The sequence below is a fragment of the Salvia hispanica genome, chromosome 3 (genome assembly GCF_023119035.1).
Source record: "Salvia hispanica cultivar TCC Black 2014 chromosome 3, UniMelb_Shisp_WGS_1.0, whole genome shotgun sequence".
Lineage (NCBI taxonomy): Eukaryota > Viridiplantae > Streptophyta > Magnoliopsida > Lamiales > Lamiaceae > Salvia > Salvia hispanica.
Genome location: NC_062967.1, coordinates 6,026,030 through 6,044,069, shown reverse-complemented (window position 1 = coordinate 6,044,069; position 18,040 = coordinate 6,026,030). Strand labels below are relative to the sequence as shown.

The 18,040-nt window shown below is 41.7% G+C and overlaps 1 protein-coding gene and 1 pseudogene across 1 annotated transcript; both read right to left on the bottom strand.

The window, feature by feature from the left end:
* Positions 1 to 1,824: 1,824 nt before the first annotated feature.
* LOC125209135 (rust resistance kinase Lr10-like) lies at positions 1,825 to 2,807 on the bottom strand. Its single transcript, XM_048108741.1, has 2 exons — positions 2,337 to 2,807; positions 1,825 to 1,983 (listed from the first exon to the last, which is right to left on the bottom strand). Exons 1-2 carry the CDS (start codon positions 2,805 to 2,807, stop codon positions 1,825 to 1,827), a joined length of 630 nt encoding a protein of 209 aa, XP_047964698.1.
* A 6,685-nt stretch (positions 2,808 to 9,492) lies between these two features.
* On the bottom strand, positions 9,493 to 17,702 carry LOC125209134 (annotated as a pseudogene).
* Positions 17,703 to 18,040: the final 338 nt, after the last annotated feature.

Genomic DNA, 18,040 nt, shown 5'->3' with positions numbered 1-18,040 from the left:
TACGCGACATCGAGAACGATGATCTGAGACAACAGGTTCGAGACCTCCAGCGCGACATCGAGAACGGTGATCTGCGACAACAGGTTCGAGACCTACAACGACGATTGGCGCAACTGGAGAAGCGTCGGGGGAAATCCAACCCTATGAGATCTATTGTGCCGGAGCGTTGTTCGATGGACAATCCAATATTCAGTGACGTCTTCACATCATATGATGAGGATGAACCGTCGAAAAATTGTACCAGCAATATATTGTCGATGTCGGTGTATGATACGCCCGTATACGACGAGGATATATTGTTGATGCCGGTGTATGATGAGCCCGTATACGACGATGATATATTGTCGATGCCAGTGTACGACGAGGATATATTGTCGATGGTGGTGTATGATAAGCCCGTATACGATGATCTCATTGATTCTGTTGTTGCTGCATCATCATCGAGGTTTGCACCTACAAGCAAATATTTTGTGTCTTACTTTGTTAAAGATCCGAGTGCTTCACTGTCAATATCTCTACCCACAACCAAACATGATGTTGTTGTTGGTTTTGATGAGAAGTTTGTTATCAGAAATAGTTTCTTAGATAAAGAGAAGTTGGCCAGCAAGGTTGCTGCAGGAATTGACTGGAACTTATGGTGGCATAGACGAAGGTTGTTATGATGATTGGAGGCTTGACTTACTTATAGCTCATAAGGTTCTGGACATTGAAAATGTTCCAATGTTTTCTCATTCTATGGTTCTTGAAGGTGGAAGCATTCAGTTTTATGGAGAAGCGATGTGCCTTATAACAGAAGAGTGCCTAAAATACAAGGAAGTTGTAGAAGGCAATGGTGGTGGATTTGGGAGTGGAAAGAGGAGAAGGCTGAAGGGTTCGAAGAATAGGAAGATATTGCAAGTTAGTCATACTAAAAAGAGGAAAAAGAGAAGACGTATTAAAAATTGGGCAGAATGGGCTGGCATTATGATTGATGTAGTTGGAGAAATTTTTAATGGGTTAAGATGCTATTTCAATAAAGCAGACTCGAGGACGAGTCTTTTTCAAGAAGGGGAGTATGATGCAGTAGAATATATGACTTGGTGGCTAAGAAAGTTATATTTTGGATTTTATTTATTTCCTAGTTAGTAGAATTAGTAGATGGAAAATATTAATTGTTTTCCTTCTACAAATTAGGTTTTCCTTTTTGCTTATTTTCTTTATAGTTATTTTTGCTTATAATCTTTTTAGTTATTTTCTTTCAATAAGTTTAGGATTTTCCTTTGCCTATATAATGGCCTCATTGTTGAACTTAGAAGATAGACTTTTGATTATTAATTTTACATTGAGTTTTTATACTCCGAAGTTCTCAATAAGTTTGAGTTCTTTATTACCAGTTCAGTCATTCTCGTACTTTTCTTCGTTCATTTGCATCAGACCCCAACGAAAATCCAATCAGATTATTTCGATTGAGACATATAACAATATTTTTTGTTAGGTTGATTTAGTCTTATCCGATTCTGGTAATACTGTGGCGTTTGTACGAGTTAGAAAGTTAAAATTATGACACTGACTGAGAAATATTTTGGCCTTCCTCTGAAACAGCGGAAATAATCTTGTAGTTTTGGTCAACTGGAAGTTAAGGTATTATGATAAATTGATAATGCTATATAGCAAGAGATAATGTATGATGATGTCTACTCTGTGTTATTGGTTAGAAGCAAATGATTTATTGATTACATATTACTCCACTAAGGAATCAAAAACAAAACTATGAGTACAATACAGATACATGTAGAAGAAAGAGATGGATGGACAATGGAGAACAGGAGACTGGGAAGAAGAGGTTCATGCAGTAGTAATCTCAAAGGTGCTGGCATTGTTATAATGGAGCAATGATACAGAATCAGTTGCATCTGTAAGCCAACTCTCTTCCTCATTTGCAGCAATTTGGGTTGATTTTGATGATGAAATTTGGGTTGATTGTAATGATGGAACCTCTGGAATCTGCAAGCGGTCAACATCACCTTTTAACATTTGCAACACTTGATTCATTGATGGGCGATCATCTGGGTTCATTTATCTTCCGAACTTTCTCATTCTCATCATTACCACTGTTTTCCTCCACCCTTTCAATTTCAATCTCCCTACCTTGCTTAATGTGGTCATATATCCAATTTGGTAAATATATAGAATCATCTTTGTTTTCCTTCAACACTCTGTTTAAGCCGACCATTTCCATCAGCAGCATCCCGAAACTATACACATCCGCCTTGGAAGAGACTCCTCCTATACCCCGGTTGATTAGTTCTGGAGCAACATATCCTATAGTTCCTCTAGCGGCTGTTAATGTAAACTACCTTCTTCTCGGTGGAGTACAACTTGGCTAGCCCGAAATCAGATATTTTGGGGATGAAGTTCTGGTCGAGGAGTATGTTGTTAGGCTTGATGTTAAAATGAAGAATCTGGATATCATACCCTTGATGCAAATATTCAATTCCTTGAGCTATTCCAACGGCAATATCAAACTTTGTATTCCAATTTAAATAATTCATCATTTCTCGATTGAGGAGGTACTTTTCAAGAGAACCATTGGGCATGAAATCAAAGACGAGGCCACGCTTGGAGCCTTGTGCAAAATATCCAATAAGTTGCACCACATTGACATGATGTACCCTTCCAATAGTTGATATTTCAGTCGTAAAGTCTTGCCCATTTCCTCCTGATTTTCCAAGCATTTTGACTGCTACATGATGTCCACTTCGAAGCTTTCCTTTGTAAACACAACTATAACCTCCTTCACCTAGTTTTTCTTTAAAACCTCTTGTCATTCTCCTTATGCCTGAATATGAATATCTGATTGGTAAGAGTTTATTATCACTCTGGAGGAAGGATTCTATAGTGTTATATTCAGACAAATGCCTTCTTCGGAATTTGTAGATCAAAAGCCACAACACAAAAGGAAAAATGATAACCCTCAATAGCAAGACGATCAACTCTGTCATGAGATGAGTAACAGAAAGAAAATGATGAAATGCATAGTATGCTTTGTAATATTTCCTGACAAATGTTTTGGCCTTCCTCCCAAACAGGGGAAAGATTCTTGTAGTTTTGGTTTCAACTTAGAATTTCAATCCTCCTACATACATGCAATTGCATTGTCTCGGTGAGCACTTATTGCGTTGTTGTGTTTGAATACGATGATTAAATTTAGGTTGTGAACAATTGTCTTACAAATGGTGTTATTTAGACTGTGGAATGAGATACATGACTATATGTGCTGATTACTTGTCCATCTATGTTGAATTTGGCTTTTCGATGTGTTGGTATATTTGACTACTCAGAGTTGGCTTGAGATGCTGTAAATTCTCAAGGGTTTTTTGTCGTTGGGGGTTATATGGCACCTGTAAACGAGTATTACAAGAAGAAGGTATTATGATAATGCTATATTCTATTGTTATGTAGCCAGAGTTATGTATGATGATATCTGCTGTGTGTATTGGTTAGAAGCGATAGAAGTGGGTTTGTTTTTTTCATGAAAATAGTGTTTTCTCTTTATTGAGAGGCGTGGGTTTTAGTCATGGAAAAATGATATCCAACCCTTTCAAACTGTCTTATCTCTCAGGCAAACATTATTCTCCCATTTCACTTCTTTGTTGAGTTGTGTTGAATGCCTCGCTTATGATTAATTGCATGGTATAGAAGCCTTTTTCACATCCAATAATGTGCAAGTCACTTTTCCTTTTCAACATTCTTAAATATGCTCTCTCAGGGACTTATCCGTGCAAATCATCGCATTGCGATGTGTAATCTTGCTTGCAGAAGCTCTGATTATGTTATGGTGGATCCATGGGAGGTTTGCTTCTCTCACTCTCTAAACACTTCATGTCAGAACAAACTTAGAGCATCCACTGTTGAAAAGTAAAAATGCGGAAAATAAAAACACTCAAAGCTTTATCGACTACATTGTATTTGGTTTTAATTGTTGTTGATACATGGAGTACATAGGTATTTATAGTATACTAGATATAAATATACCTAGGAACTACTCCCTCCGTCCCGCTTTAGCAGTCCCATTGACTTTTCTGCCCTCTTTTTGTAAAAATGATAAAAAATAGTTAAAGTGGAGAAATGGTAAATTAAAAGAGAGAATAATATAGAGAACAGTCTTATCTACATTATTGTCTCTCTTACTTTACCATTTCTCCACTTTAACTATTTTTTATCATTTTTACAAAAAGAGGGCAGAAAAGTCAATGGGACTGCTAAAGCGGGACGGAGGGAGTATAATATTGGAACTCTACATTATAAATAATATTCTCTTCCCAATAGGTTGAGACTCCACACATTCTCTTCCCAACATACTTGGGACACCTCAAGATATATTTCCAACACTCCCCCTCAAGTTAAGTTCGAGTTTTTCGACACTTAACTTGCACGATCTTCACTTTGATAAATAGTTTATACTCGTATTTAGGAGTGCTTCAATTTTTCTGATGGTAGTTTAGCTCGTGTCTGGAGCCATATTTGGCAATTTTAGCTCATGCCATTAGGAGCCATCTTGGCAGTTTTAGCTCATGCCATTAGGAGCCATCTCATTTTTTTTCTTCTGACTGACAGTTTTGACTCGTGTCGAGGAGTTCACTTGTCTTTGGACTGAATTTAATTTGCAGCCCAAAGCTTAGTTTTGGGGAACCATTCTCGTCCCATTCCAGCTCAAACTATGAGCCCATTTTTTTCATTTTTTTAGCCCAATAGCACCAGAGCCCAAATTACTCATCCAACACGGACGACTTCAAACAAGCGCCTCCTCCACCTTCTGTCGGCGGCTCTCCATGCAGCTCTTCTAAACAATTTTTTCCAACGCCCTTTCCTTGCCGGTCCCTCCCGGCCGGGATGATGCAGTTGACAGTGTGCTCGCTATTTCACTCGCCTTCTAGAGCAAGCAAGCATCAGAGTTGTGTCATATTTCTCCCGCCAGTTACCGGCGATGGCTAAACTGTCGTCTCTACTTTCAGCGGCACTTCTTGGCCCTCTCATCCTTCTTCTCCAGTTTTCATTCCCACCATGGCCTTCACAGCGGCTGTGTGGTGATGCTATCTCTCTCCCACTAGCCGCGCAGACGTTGGCTGCTCCGCCTCTTCCTCAGCGCGATTATCTCCTTATTCGAAGATAAACCATTTGGCAATGGCTGCTCCATCAGAATATTCTCCTGTGATCGAGGAGAGGTGGCGAGCATGCTGCCATTTCCATGCTCGGCCTCCTCCAACCGGGCATGTCTGGCCACTTCTTCCCATCAATCTCTCATCTTTTCCATGTGAACACAAAGTCTATGATCATTGCTCCAAGCTTCTCTTCTCCAACCAGTTGACTATCAACCATATATCATTGGTTCTCTTCTCGATCACTATTTCCAGAGCTCTTCCCCTGTTACAGATTCTTCTTTGAACCGACACAAGCTGTCTCCGGAAAGTTTCTGACGGCGGCTCTTTCACTGCGATCAGTTTAGTTTCATTCTCTGTTGCCATCTTCTTGGAATCCTTCAAGGCACCCATCTTTGGCCTCTCGATCTCTTCAGCGGGCTGCTCCCTTGGAGCCTTTTCCTCCATCCATGACGGCATTGTTCGGCTGTTTAGTTCCTCTCCTCCTCAGCCGGATAATTCATAGATGGCAAGTTTCTTCCTCCTTGCACCGACCAACGTTTCTCCAGCAGCCTTTGTGGGCTTGTTGGTCCTACACCAACGACGGCTCTTCACAGCCTTCTTTCCGTGGTGGTTCCATGACGGGCTCCTTTATCCAAGCAGGCAACTCTACGACATCTGCTCAATCATCACCTCAGCCTTCTTGGCGGTCCATATTCTACGGGCAGCTTTTGCTGCTATCTTCTCAGCATTTCTGTAGGCGCGATGAATCGTTTGGAAGTGGCTGTCGTCTCCCCCTTTCCGTGTTGAATCGTTTGGAAGATGGCTGCTACTCTGCGGCCTTTCTGACAGCATTTGTTCTTCCATCGGTGGTTCTTTCCTCAGTTCGAAGAGGAATCTGTGTACCTTCTCTCCCCCCTAAGGCGGGATGATTCAACACTCTTTCTCGAGGGCTTGTTGGCCGTCTTCATTGTGTTATTCATTTTAGTGTTATCGGCAACACTCTTCATTGCCCGTTTCTCTCCCTGCTCGGTGACCACCTCTCTAGTAGACCGCCATGAGCTCTTCTCAGTCTTTCTTCTCCTTGATAAGCAGGCTTCACATCCTCTCCATTCACTCGCCTTCTTCGGCGGACATATATTTGGAGAGGGATTGTTCGGTCGAATACTTTTCTTCTCCCCCTCGGTCGGACAAACCGAGGAATCATTCTCTGTTTTCTTCTCTTGGCTGCAGCTGAGTGACACCGCTCCATCAGCGACCACCAACTAAACTCTTTCATTTTGGTCTCCATCTCAGAGAGTCATTCACTTGTCATGGCTGACATCTTTTTTATCACAGGGCTCGCATCTGCAAACCTCTCCAGTATTTCTGCACGGCAATACCTCCTTCCTCGTCGTCTCTTCTGCTCGTTCCTCCCTCGATCAACGCTTCTCCAGTAGCCTTTGTGGCCTTGCTATTGCCTCTATCGTCAGCGGCTCTCATCAGCCTCCTGAGCGTTCCCAGACTAAGTCCGTGTAACGAGCTCCACCTGACTCTCATCGTGCTCCCTTCTTTCTCTTCTCCACCCCCGACATGTAGAGCCGGCTTTATGGGTGGAGGCTTTCGGCCTTCTTGCTGCCCCATGCATCTTTACCGGACTGCAACGACCAAGACATCGAGCCTCTTCTCAGTCGCTTATCTTGCGGCCTTTTCTGCGAGGCGAGCGGTTCTGTTTTGAAGACGAGTAGTCCGATTGGCAGCATCTCGCCCACTCGGGCCTCGGCAGGATAACTCGTCATCTTTTTCTTTGGAGCTCGTTACTTCTTCTGTCAGCTCGGTCTGCAGCTCTCTGGCCACCTCGGCCGCCTCGGCTGTGTACTCTGATAAGGCAGGCTTCTCCTGGTTGGCGGGATAGGCAACTGGTTTATTTTTCTAGCAGCCTCCATGACCGACATTCTCGACGACGTGCTGCTCCTCTCGTCCATCACTTGGTTGTTGATTTTTTTTCTTCTTCTTCTTCAAAGCAGCTTTCATTCTCTCCTTGCTCTCGGCTTTGAATGTGGAAAAAAAAGGAATCTCTCATTTTTTTTTTAGATTTTGGGATACGCATTATACTTTTTTTTTTTTTTTTTTTTTTTTTGGTTTTCGTTAGCTGCTGCTGATACCATGTTGAAAACTAAAAATGCGGAAAATAAAAACACTCAAAGCTTTATCGACTATATTGTATTTGGTTTTAATTGTTGTTGATACATGGAGTACATAGGTATTTATAGTACACTAGATATAAATATACCTAGGAACTATAATATTGGAACTCTACATTATAAATAATATTCTCTTCCCAATAGGTTGGGACTCCACACATTCTCTTCCCAACATACTTGGGACACCTCAAGATATATTTCCAACATCCACAATGATAATAGGCCAGCCACTCTCTCTCCTTGTCACGCCATCAGCACTAAAAATCCACCTGCCACATCAGATTTAGGCCAGCCGCAATAAAAATAATTAAAAAACAACTACATTTTACGGAATAAAATTTACGATTAAATTACGGAATAAAATATACGGAAAATTCATTCATTTCATTAAAAAGAAAGGTACATAGATTAAAAAAAATACATGATTTTTTTTTTTTTAAAAAGGGCTTCCACACACGAGCCCCGCCACTCTCTACTCCTCGTCGTCGCCGTCGCCATCCTCGTCGCCGCCGTCCTCGCCGCCGCCACCCGGGGTATCTGAGCCCGCGTCTGAACCCCCCACCAGTGCCTTCTAGGCATCCAAATTCACCTGCATGTTCTCGAGCATCGAGTAGAGAAACCTCTTCTCCATAGGGTCGGTTGCGGTCTTCCACTCTTGGAAGACCGCGAACATACGTTCCTCCGTCTTTGCACGCGATAATATAGTGTACGCGCGTGAAGGTGGGGGGGCTGAGATGACCTCATGGGGCGAAAGGGGGATCCTCCCCTCGCTGCCCGTTGCGCCCGCTTTTGGCCAACCGGGCGAGGACGACGAGCAACGGATGGAGGGGAGGGAAACTCCTCAGCATCCGGGGGAAGGTCGTGGGATCCGCCGCTGCTGCCGCTGTAGTCGCCGGAATAGTTCAGCCTCTGCTTCTTCGGCCACCCAGCGTTGCACCCCGCCCAGAACTTCTCGGAGTCCTTCAGCAACAAATAACATTCCCAGAAGTGGAACTCCTTATACTTCCCCGCCAAGGGGAACTGACTCTCGGCTATCCTCCGGGCGTCGTCCTCATTCTGCCCACTAGTGAGCTGACGGAGGGCGTTGGCGTACAACGCCGAAAAACGGCCGACCGCGGCCCTAATGCGCTCCCACCCCTTCCGGACCTCCTCCCCGCTGAAGTCCTTCCCTTGCGGGCAGTGCCTCCTATAGGCAGCTCTGATCTTCGCCCACATGTTGACGACCCGCTGGTTGTTCGCAACCAGCGGATCGTCGCACACCTCCAACCGATCGGCCAGCGCCGCGAATCGGCTAGCCGGCACTGTGGATGCTCTTAGTCTATGATAATAATGCCTTTTGATATCTCTACAAATTTCTTAAAACCATAAGCTACTATCATTCCACCAGGCCACCTTTTTAATTACGCATCTCATATTTACTTAATTGTTTCATCCCTAGATTGATTAACAGGCATGTCAGAGCATGTACAAATGCAAATTCACAATTTTTTCCAGAGTTAGGTCTTCATGTGTGAGTGGAATTGTATCCATCGGTAAGTTTTACGATGCTACTCGCAACTGAAAATGCTGCCATTTTTAGTTAGTTTAATAAGCTCACGAGTTCTCTTTTTCCTCGTAGAGTCACTTAAAGTCCTGCTCGTATGTGGTTCTGATTTTTAGAAACATTTGGTGTTTCTGGATTCTGGATCCACGAGCAGGTAAAAGTCTAATTGGTACTAGTATTTGTTGTAGCCATTTAACAAAACAATTCTCTTAATCGTATGAATTAGTTGGTTGCTAAAGTTTCATTGATCACTCTCATATTAATCTTTTCCTAGGGCAAGAGCATTTGCAGGAACTTTGGATTGGTTTGTATGTAGAGAGGGGTCAAGATTTTGGATGAATACAAAGTACTCCATTCTCAGATGCGGTATATATTTGATGCTGCATTTGTTGATCTCGTTCTGCTCCGGAAATGAACTCTGTATCTTTGTTGTCTCCTTGAACATCAACTCTTTTTTTCTCAGAATAATATATCACAGTTGTTGACGAAGTAGTGATTAATAAAAGCACTACCTTCTTATGCTGGAAAAGAAATGATTTTATTGATTACATCTGATTATTAATGAATCAAAAACATAACCATCAGTACTGCGTAGATGTACATGTAGAAGAGGAGATGGATGGAGAACGGAAGACTTGGTAGAAGAGGTTCATGCAATAGTAATCTCAAAGGTGCTGGCATTGCTATGACGGAGCAATGATACAGAATCAGATGCATCCGTAGCCCAACTCGCTTCTTCATTTCCAGCAATTTGGATTGATTGTGATGATGGAACCTCTGGAATCTGCAGGCGCTCCACATCGCCTTCTAACATTTGCAACACTTGACTCATTGATGGACGATCATCTGGATTCATTTGTATGCACCATAACGCAACTATTGTTATCTTCCGAACATTATCATCCTCATCATTACCATTGTTTTCCTCTGCCTTTTCAATTCCTATCCCCGTGCTTTGGTTAATATGGTCATATATCCAATTTGGGAAATACTTTGTAGAATCATGTTTGTGTCCCTTTAACTCCCTGTTTAAGCCTACCATTTCCATCAACAACATCCCAAAACTATACACATCAGCTTTATAAGAGACTGCACCAATGCTTCTGTTGATTAATTCTGGAGCAACATACCCTATAGTTCCTCTTGTAGTAGTCATTGTCACCGTATCCTTATCCAGCGAGCATAACTTTGCTAGCCCAAAATCAGATATTTTAGGAATGAAGTTATCGTCGAGGAGTATGTTATGTGGTTTGATGTCAAAATGAAGAATCTGGATGTCGCAACCTCGATGCAAATATTCAATTCCTCGAGCTATTCCAACTGCAATATCAAACTTCTTATTCCAATTTAAGGAATTCATTCTTTCTCGATTAAATAAATACTTTTCAAGAGAACCATTAGTCATGTAATCAAAGATGAGAGCACGCTTGGAGCCTTGTGCACAATATCCAACAAGGTGCACCACATGGACATGATGTATCCTTCCAATAGTTGTTATTTCACTCATAAAATCATGCCAATTTTCTCCAGATTTTCCCAACATTTTGACTGCTACATGATGCCCACTTCGAAGTTTTCCTTTATAAACACAACCATAGCCTCCTTCACCTAGTTTTTCACGAAAACCTCTTGTTATCGCCTTTATGTCCGAGTATGAATATCTGATCGGTGAGAGTTTGTTGTCACTTTGGAGGAAGGATTCTATATTGTTATTGTTAGAAGATATTCCACAAAATCAGGAATTGATATGGGAGAATATTTTGTAGTAATTAGCATAATCTAGGTTTACCATGTATAGAAAAATTCTAGTCTATATATTCTTGTAACCTCTACATTGTCAATATATTGAATAAGATTAATCTCTTCTACCGATTTATACATGGCCTCAGAGCAGTAACGATCCGGGCTCAGAAAATTTTCATCATAGCCCTAAAATACCTTTCCCGACCTTTCTTTTATCCCAACGAACCATAAATTAAACCCTACAGCCAGCCAGAATGTCAGATACAGAAGAAGATGCGAAACCAGAGCAGATAACCAGTTTGAGAAACAGCAAGAGTGTCACAATCGCATTCAAATTGAATGGGAAGAACTACCCCCTGTGGTCAAGATTGATCAAGGTGAAAATCGGAGGCCGAGGAGCCTATTCGTACATCCGGAACGAGCCCCCAGAACCCGGAAGTAAGGGATTCGACGAGTGGGAGGAGAATGACTTGGTGGTTTTCTCATGGATCGTCGACAACATCGAGAATGATATCGTCGCCGACTTTTCCCACCACCAAACAGCCAAAGCATTGTGGGATAACCTCGCTGTAACGTTTGAGAACAGAGCCGACAAATACCACATCTACGACCTGGAAGAAAAGGCGATAAACATCAGACAAGGAAACCTCGATTTAGAGACGTATTACCGAAGGATCCACGGGCTGTGGATCAGTATTGATAGAAGCCAGAAACAGCCAATAAACTGCTGCGACAAAGGGATTGACCAGTTCCGAACACACTCAAACGAGAAGCGTTTAATCAAGTTTCTGACCGGGCTGAATCAAGAGTATGACTTGATTCGGAGGGAGATCTTGAAGGAGGAGCCGACCCCATCAGTAGAGGCAGCGTATGGACGGGTGAAGACGGAGGCGGCTCGATGTAGAATCATGCCACCGGCGTCGCCTCCACCCACCGGAGAAGCCTACGGTGGAAACACCGATTCATCACTTTGGGAAATCGGCCAGGGGCTCGCCGCATAGACTCAGCGACCTCCTCACCGTAACGGACCGCCACCGCCACGCTCCACTGCCAACCACCGGCCGGGAAACAGGCCCGATACATCAAAATTGTGGTGTTCCCATTGTGGAAAACAGAAACACACTTGGGAAACCTGCTTCAAACGGCTTGGATACCCGGAATGGTGGGAGGAAAGACAGAAGGCAAGGGCGTCGCAGCCCCAAGCAAAAATGGCGATCGGGGTGAACGGAGATGGAGGGCCTCGGCGAATTGAAGCCGGGAATCATGGGGAATCAACCGGAACTGGAGCCGGGACGCATCAGGAAGCCTCACCGGCCGGCGGAGGAGTGAGAGGCGCCGGGAACTTTGCGGAAAACGTTGGCGGCGCAGGTAAAGGGTTTGGTTTTTATCCAAACCCTAAATTGAAGTTTGGGAATTATAGTTTCTCACCCCAGAATTTTGATAATTATCGAAAAAGACCCCATTCTTTTAAGTTTGACCCCCCTGACTTGCAAAAAATTAAAAATGCACCCCTGCCTTCTCGAAAATTGCATTATTGCCCCAATTTTGAGTCAGAAAATAGGTTTACACCCCTACGAGATTTTTCCGCTGCATTTCATGTATCTGATATTACTGAAAAGAATTCCAAGGGCTGGATATTTGACTGTGGGGCTACTGATACCATGACTCCTGATAGAGATGATTTTCTTGACTTTAGTGATGTTCCAAGATCATATATTAAAACTGCAGGCGGGGATTTGATTAGTGTTATGGGAGCTGGCACCATTGAAATCTCACCTACTCTCCGTCTTAAAAATTGCCTTTACGTTCCTACTCTATCTCAGAGGCTGATGTCTATTAGTCATGTGACTAAGGAATTAAATTGTACACTCCTGATGCACCCCGACTTTTGTATCTTGCAGGATATTCGGACGAGGAGGATTCTTGGGCGTGGCACTGAGAAGCAGGGACTCTACTACGTGGACGAGATAGCTCAACATGGCAGTCAATGCTGGCTCACGGATCCACGAAGCAGGAAACTTGGCTATGGCACAGAAGACTAGGACACCCCTCCCCTGGTTATTTTAAATTACTTTATCCGAACATTTCGATTCCTTCTGATTTTTCTTGCGAAACTTGTGTTTTGGCAAAAAGCCACAGACAGTCATTTAAACCTACAAACACTCGTATGAAATTCATGTTTTCTTTAGTGCATTCTGATGTGTGGGGCCCTGCACCGGTTATTGGGGGGAATGGCTTTCGATATTTTGTGTTTTTTATTGATGATTGCACTAGAGTGACTTGGATTTATTTTTTAAAACACAAATCTGAAGTTTTTGACAAATTCACCACCTTCTTTAAGATGATACAAACACAATTTCATACCACTATCAAAACCCTTAGGTCCGATAATGGGAGGGAATTTGTTAACAACCCCATGAACCAATTTTGTAAAGAAAACGGTGTGATCCATCAAACCTCTTGTGCCTACACACCCGAACAAAATGGGGCAGCTGAACGGAAAAATAGGACTATTTTAGAAATGACCCGGGCTCTTATGATCGAATCCAAAGTTCCCAAATTTTTCTGGCCAGAAGCCATTGCCACATCAGTTTACCTCCTCAACCGCCTACCAACCAAAGTCCTCCACATGAAAACTCCCCTCGATACACTATCCAAACAAGCCAAAATTCCAGCACATATGAACCTATCTCCCAAGGTATTCGGCTGTACTGTGTACATCCATATCCCAAAACATGAGAGAACCAAATTGTCACCATGTGCAACGAAGTGTGTGTTCGTAGGGTATGGGGTAAACCAGAAGGGATACAGGTGCTTTGACCCTCAAACCAAAAAAATCACCACGACCATGAATTGTAATTTCTTGGAAACCGAGTTCTTTTACCATACCCACCTTAGTAGTCAGGGGGAGAGTGTTCCAGATAGTTCTGTGGACTACCTAAGTTGGGTTGTGCCATTTCCAACTTCTCAAATTGAGGATCCACCCGAGTCAGTTGTCACTGCCGCCGAGCAGGTCTCTCCACAAAGGCCATCTCATCCGCCCCCATGTGATCCTCCTCCGACGATATCCGAGGTAATCTCTGATCCGACACTTGAAAGTACAATTATCCCTGACACTATTGACACAGAACCCCGAGAAGAAGATAACACTATTGATGGAGACACCGGGAGGTACAAACTTCCCTATCGGAGTACAAGGGGGATTCCGCCTAAAAGATACTCCCCCGAGAAGATTGGGAGGAAAAGCCGATATGGAGTGGCAAATTTTGTGCAAGGAAATCTCACCAAAATGGCACGAGCTTTTGAGGCTGCACTATATGAAGAAGAAGAAATCCCGCAATCAGCCGAAGAAGCTATGAAACATAAGAAATGGAGGGAAGCTATGCTGACTGAGATGAAGGCACTGATGAAGAACAATACATGGGTGAAAAGGAAACTACCTGATGGAGTAAAGACAGTTGGGTGTAGATGGGTGTTCACGATAAAAAGAAGGCCAGACGGGACGATTGAGAGATATAAAGCACGACTTGTGGCAAAGGGATACACTCAGACTTATGGGATAGATTATGATGAAACCTTCTCACCAGTAGCCAAATCAACACAGTAAGAGTGTTATTCTCGATCGCGGCAAATAAAGATTGGCCACTTCATCAGTTCGATGTGACGAATGCATTTCTACATGGGGAACTACCAAAACCTGTGTTTATGGAACCTCCACCTGGGTTCGCCGAGGAGTTTCAAGAAGGAGAAGTTTGTCAACTCAAGAAGACATTATACGGGTTAAAACAATCTCCGAGGGCATGGTTTGGAAGGTTCACAGAGGTTATGAAGAAGTATGGGTACGAACAGAGTAATTCAGATCACATTCTGTTCCTCAAGAAGAAGGGAGGCAAGATTACGTGTCTGATTATTTATGTAGATGACATGATCATTACGGGAGATGATGAAGAAGAAATGGCGGAGCTCAGAAAGAATTTGTTCCAGGAATTCGAGATGAAGGATCTGGGTTATCTCAAGTATTTCTTGGGAATTGAGGTACTAAGATCGAAAAAGGGGATCTTCATAAGTCAGAGGAAGTATATACTTGATCTATTGGCAGAAATTGAGATGCTGGATTGCAAGCCAGCAGATACACCTATGGTGCAAAATTATGGACTGCAAATTAAGGAAAATGGGGAACCGACCGAACAGGGGGAGATACCAGAGACTGGTTGGGAAGCTGATATATCTTTCCCACACAAGACCAGATATTGCATACGCAGTTGGAGTAGTGAGCCAGTTTATGCATGGACCACAAGAAGAGCACTGGGAGGCAGTACTGAGAATCGTCCGATACTTGAAGGGAACGACCGAGCATGGACTCGTGTTTAAGAAACACGGACACATGGAGATACATGGCTTTACTGATGCTAATTGGGCAGGAAACCCAAACGACAGGAAGTCAACTGCGGGGTACTTTGCCTTTGTTGGAGGAAATCTTGTAACATGGAGAAGTAAGAAGCAGAAGGTAGTAGCACTCTCGAGTGCAGAGGCAGAGTTTAGAGGAATTAAGAGTGGATTGACTGAGATATTATGGTTACGGAGGTTGATGATAGAGTTGAACCTTCGCTCTACTTTACCTTGTAGATTATTCTGTGACAACAAGGCAGCCATTAGTATCTCTGAAAACCCTGTGCAACACGACAGAACCAAACATGTGGAAGTGGATCGATATTTCATAAAGGAGAATTTGGAATCTAAGGTGGTGGAAATGCCCTATGTCAAGTCCGAAGATTAGCTAGCAGATATCTTGACAAAGGCAGTTAACTCGAAATCGTTTCATGAAGTACTTGGCAAGCTAAGTATCGGCAACCCCGTTACATAGCTTGAGGGGGAGTGTTAGAAGATATTCCACAAAATCAGGAATTGATATGGGAGAATATTTTGTAGTAATTAGCATAATCTAGGTTTACCATGTATAGAAAAATTCTAGTCTATATATTCTTGTAACCTCTACATTGTCAATATATTGAATAAGATTAATCTCTTCTACCGATTTATACATATTCAGACAAATGTCTTCTTCGGAATTTGTATATCAGAAACCATACAATCAAAGGAAAAATGATAACCTTTGGCAACAAGATGATGATCTCTGTCATAAGAAAAAACCCATCATCAATGCATATTATGCTTCCACAATATTTGCAAAAGTAAAAATTAAAAAATCATCATTAATACACTCTCTCTGTCTCAGCCTAGATACTCCCTCCATTCTCAAACGGCTTAGTGAAATATGAAATCTATTTATCAAATTAGTAAAGTAAATAAACTGAAGTAATAGATATTTCAATATTAAAATAAGATATTTAATAATACTAGTAAATTAGTAGGTAGTGAGTAATGCACAAATTAAAAGCGCACCGATGATGAATACTGTTTCAGTGAGCACCGGGTTATATAGGTCGGGCCCTGCAATTATACCAGAAGATGGTAAGGTATATATATAGTACTCTGGGTGTTCGGTGCAAGATTGTATTTAAGATTAAATTTGTAGTGTTTTTGGTTCATGAGATCAATCCTAGATGTATAATCATGGGATAATTAGTCATAGCTAACCCCAATGACTAAAATAATCTCACAACTCAATCCTAGATTGTATGTTGATATTATTTTATCTAGGAAACCGAACATCACACATATGTATATAGGAGTAAAAACACACAGTACTATGATGATACACTAACAAAACAATGAATGCAAGATTCTTACATTTACGGGAATATATTATTTCGGACAATAGAAGTCGAATTTGATATAAGAGTAGTGATACAGCAACGAATCCACAGATGGTGAATACTGGAGGGCTTACCGCTCCACACAACAAACCTGCAATTTATGTTCTTCTCAAAATAAGAATTTGTACAGGCAAATTGCTCAGTCTTCTTTCTTGATTGATATTAATCATAATTAAAATTGATAAAGAAAACGAAAATGAAAAGGGAATATCTTGTGAAGCACATATATATATACAGGATGAAGAGATTACCTAGAATGACCACAAGAAATAGGAGATACCCTGCATATATATACATATAAGACAGCAGAAGTAGTGATCAGCACCATTTTCTAGCAATACCAAAAATATAGAAATGATACATATATATGTGTAGACTTTTGATAAAAAATAAAATAAAAATTTGATTTCAAATCTCCACTGGTTAGGGTGACCAATCGTCTAGACTACACCATGTAACAGCTATTTAAAAATGACCTAGGATATTTCAAAATCCTAATTTCTTAAAAATGACCTTAGATGTTCTTTAATTTATAATAACCTATTGCATATTCATATGGAGTATAACATAATAACACCAAGTGCATCAATTCTTCTTGCTTACCCCAACTTATTAATAGTAAGAATTCGGGATTTCGGCAGTAGGGGCAGATGTAAAGTTGGAATCCATACAAGAGGGCCTCATGGATTTGTGAAAGCGAAACGTTGTCGAAATCCTTGAAATCCGAGGATGTCATCACTATGAGGTCTACTCCACAGGCGTACGGCAAATCTGAGACTTTCATGTGGCCGACCTTGATATATCTGAAATTGGATGAATTAGAGACACAAAGAGTAGTTATATCAGTAAAAAGGGCTGAATTTCTCAAGGGATTTGGGCAGCTTATAAAGTTTATAGGGAAGGTTACTATATCCTTATATGGATAGGAAGAGCTAGAGTTATTCGGGATTTGGTAAGGAAGACGATTAGGATTATCAAGGGAGCCGAAATGATAGGCATATAAGGAATATGTTGGAAACGAGCAGATGTCATCGTTCTTTATGGACGCATCAACCAGCCTTATGATGTAGTCATCATAGTAACCATTGTTGGCGTAGTTGATTTCCTTGACATAGAATTTGTGAGAATGAAGGGAGATAGATGTCAAATTATTTTCGCATGATAATTCGTATCTTCGATCACCACACCTTTTGGGGTCGCCCTTGAGGCGTAAAGGGTAGCTGATATTTGGAATGATGCCACAGGAAGAAGGAGTGCATTCAGCATCACAAGATTCAAACAAACTATGGAGTGACAGAATCATCAAAGTGATGAGGTAGATGAGATTTTGATGACTCATGTCATGAACTTAATCAATGGATGATTAAAAGTACCAGACAACAACTTTAGTTTAGCTATATGGAGTACATAACACACCACATGCCAAGTCAGACTTGTAAGGTCTACGCTAATTTAAAAATTTACTTGAGGGCATTTTATTGGCTTAAACTATTGGTTTTGATTCCAATTGGCGGTCCAAACAACATTTTAACAATAAAAATTATGTTTGGTCGTGAATTGACTTATTTAAACAACACTTTTACCAGATCATAGATCTGAAATTTTAGAGTCCCACCCTCTTTTGCTATCACATAAATTGGCATGTACTATTAAATGGATATGATAACGACCATTTAA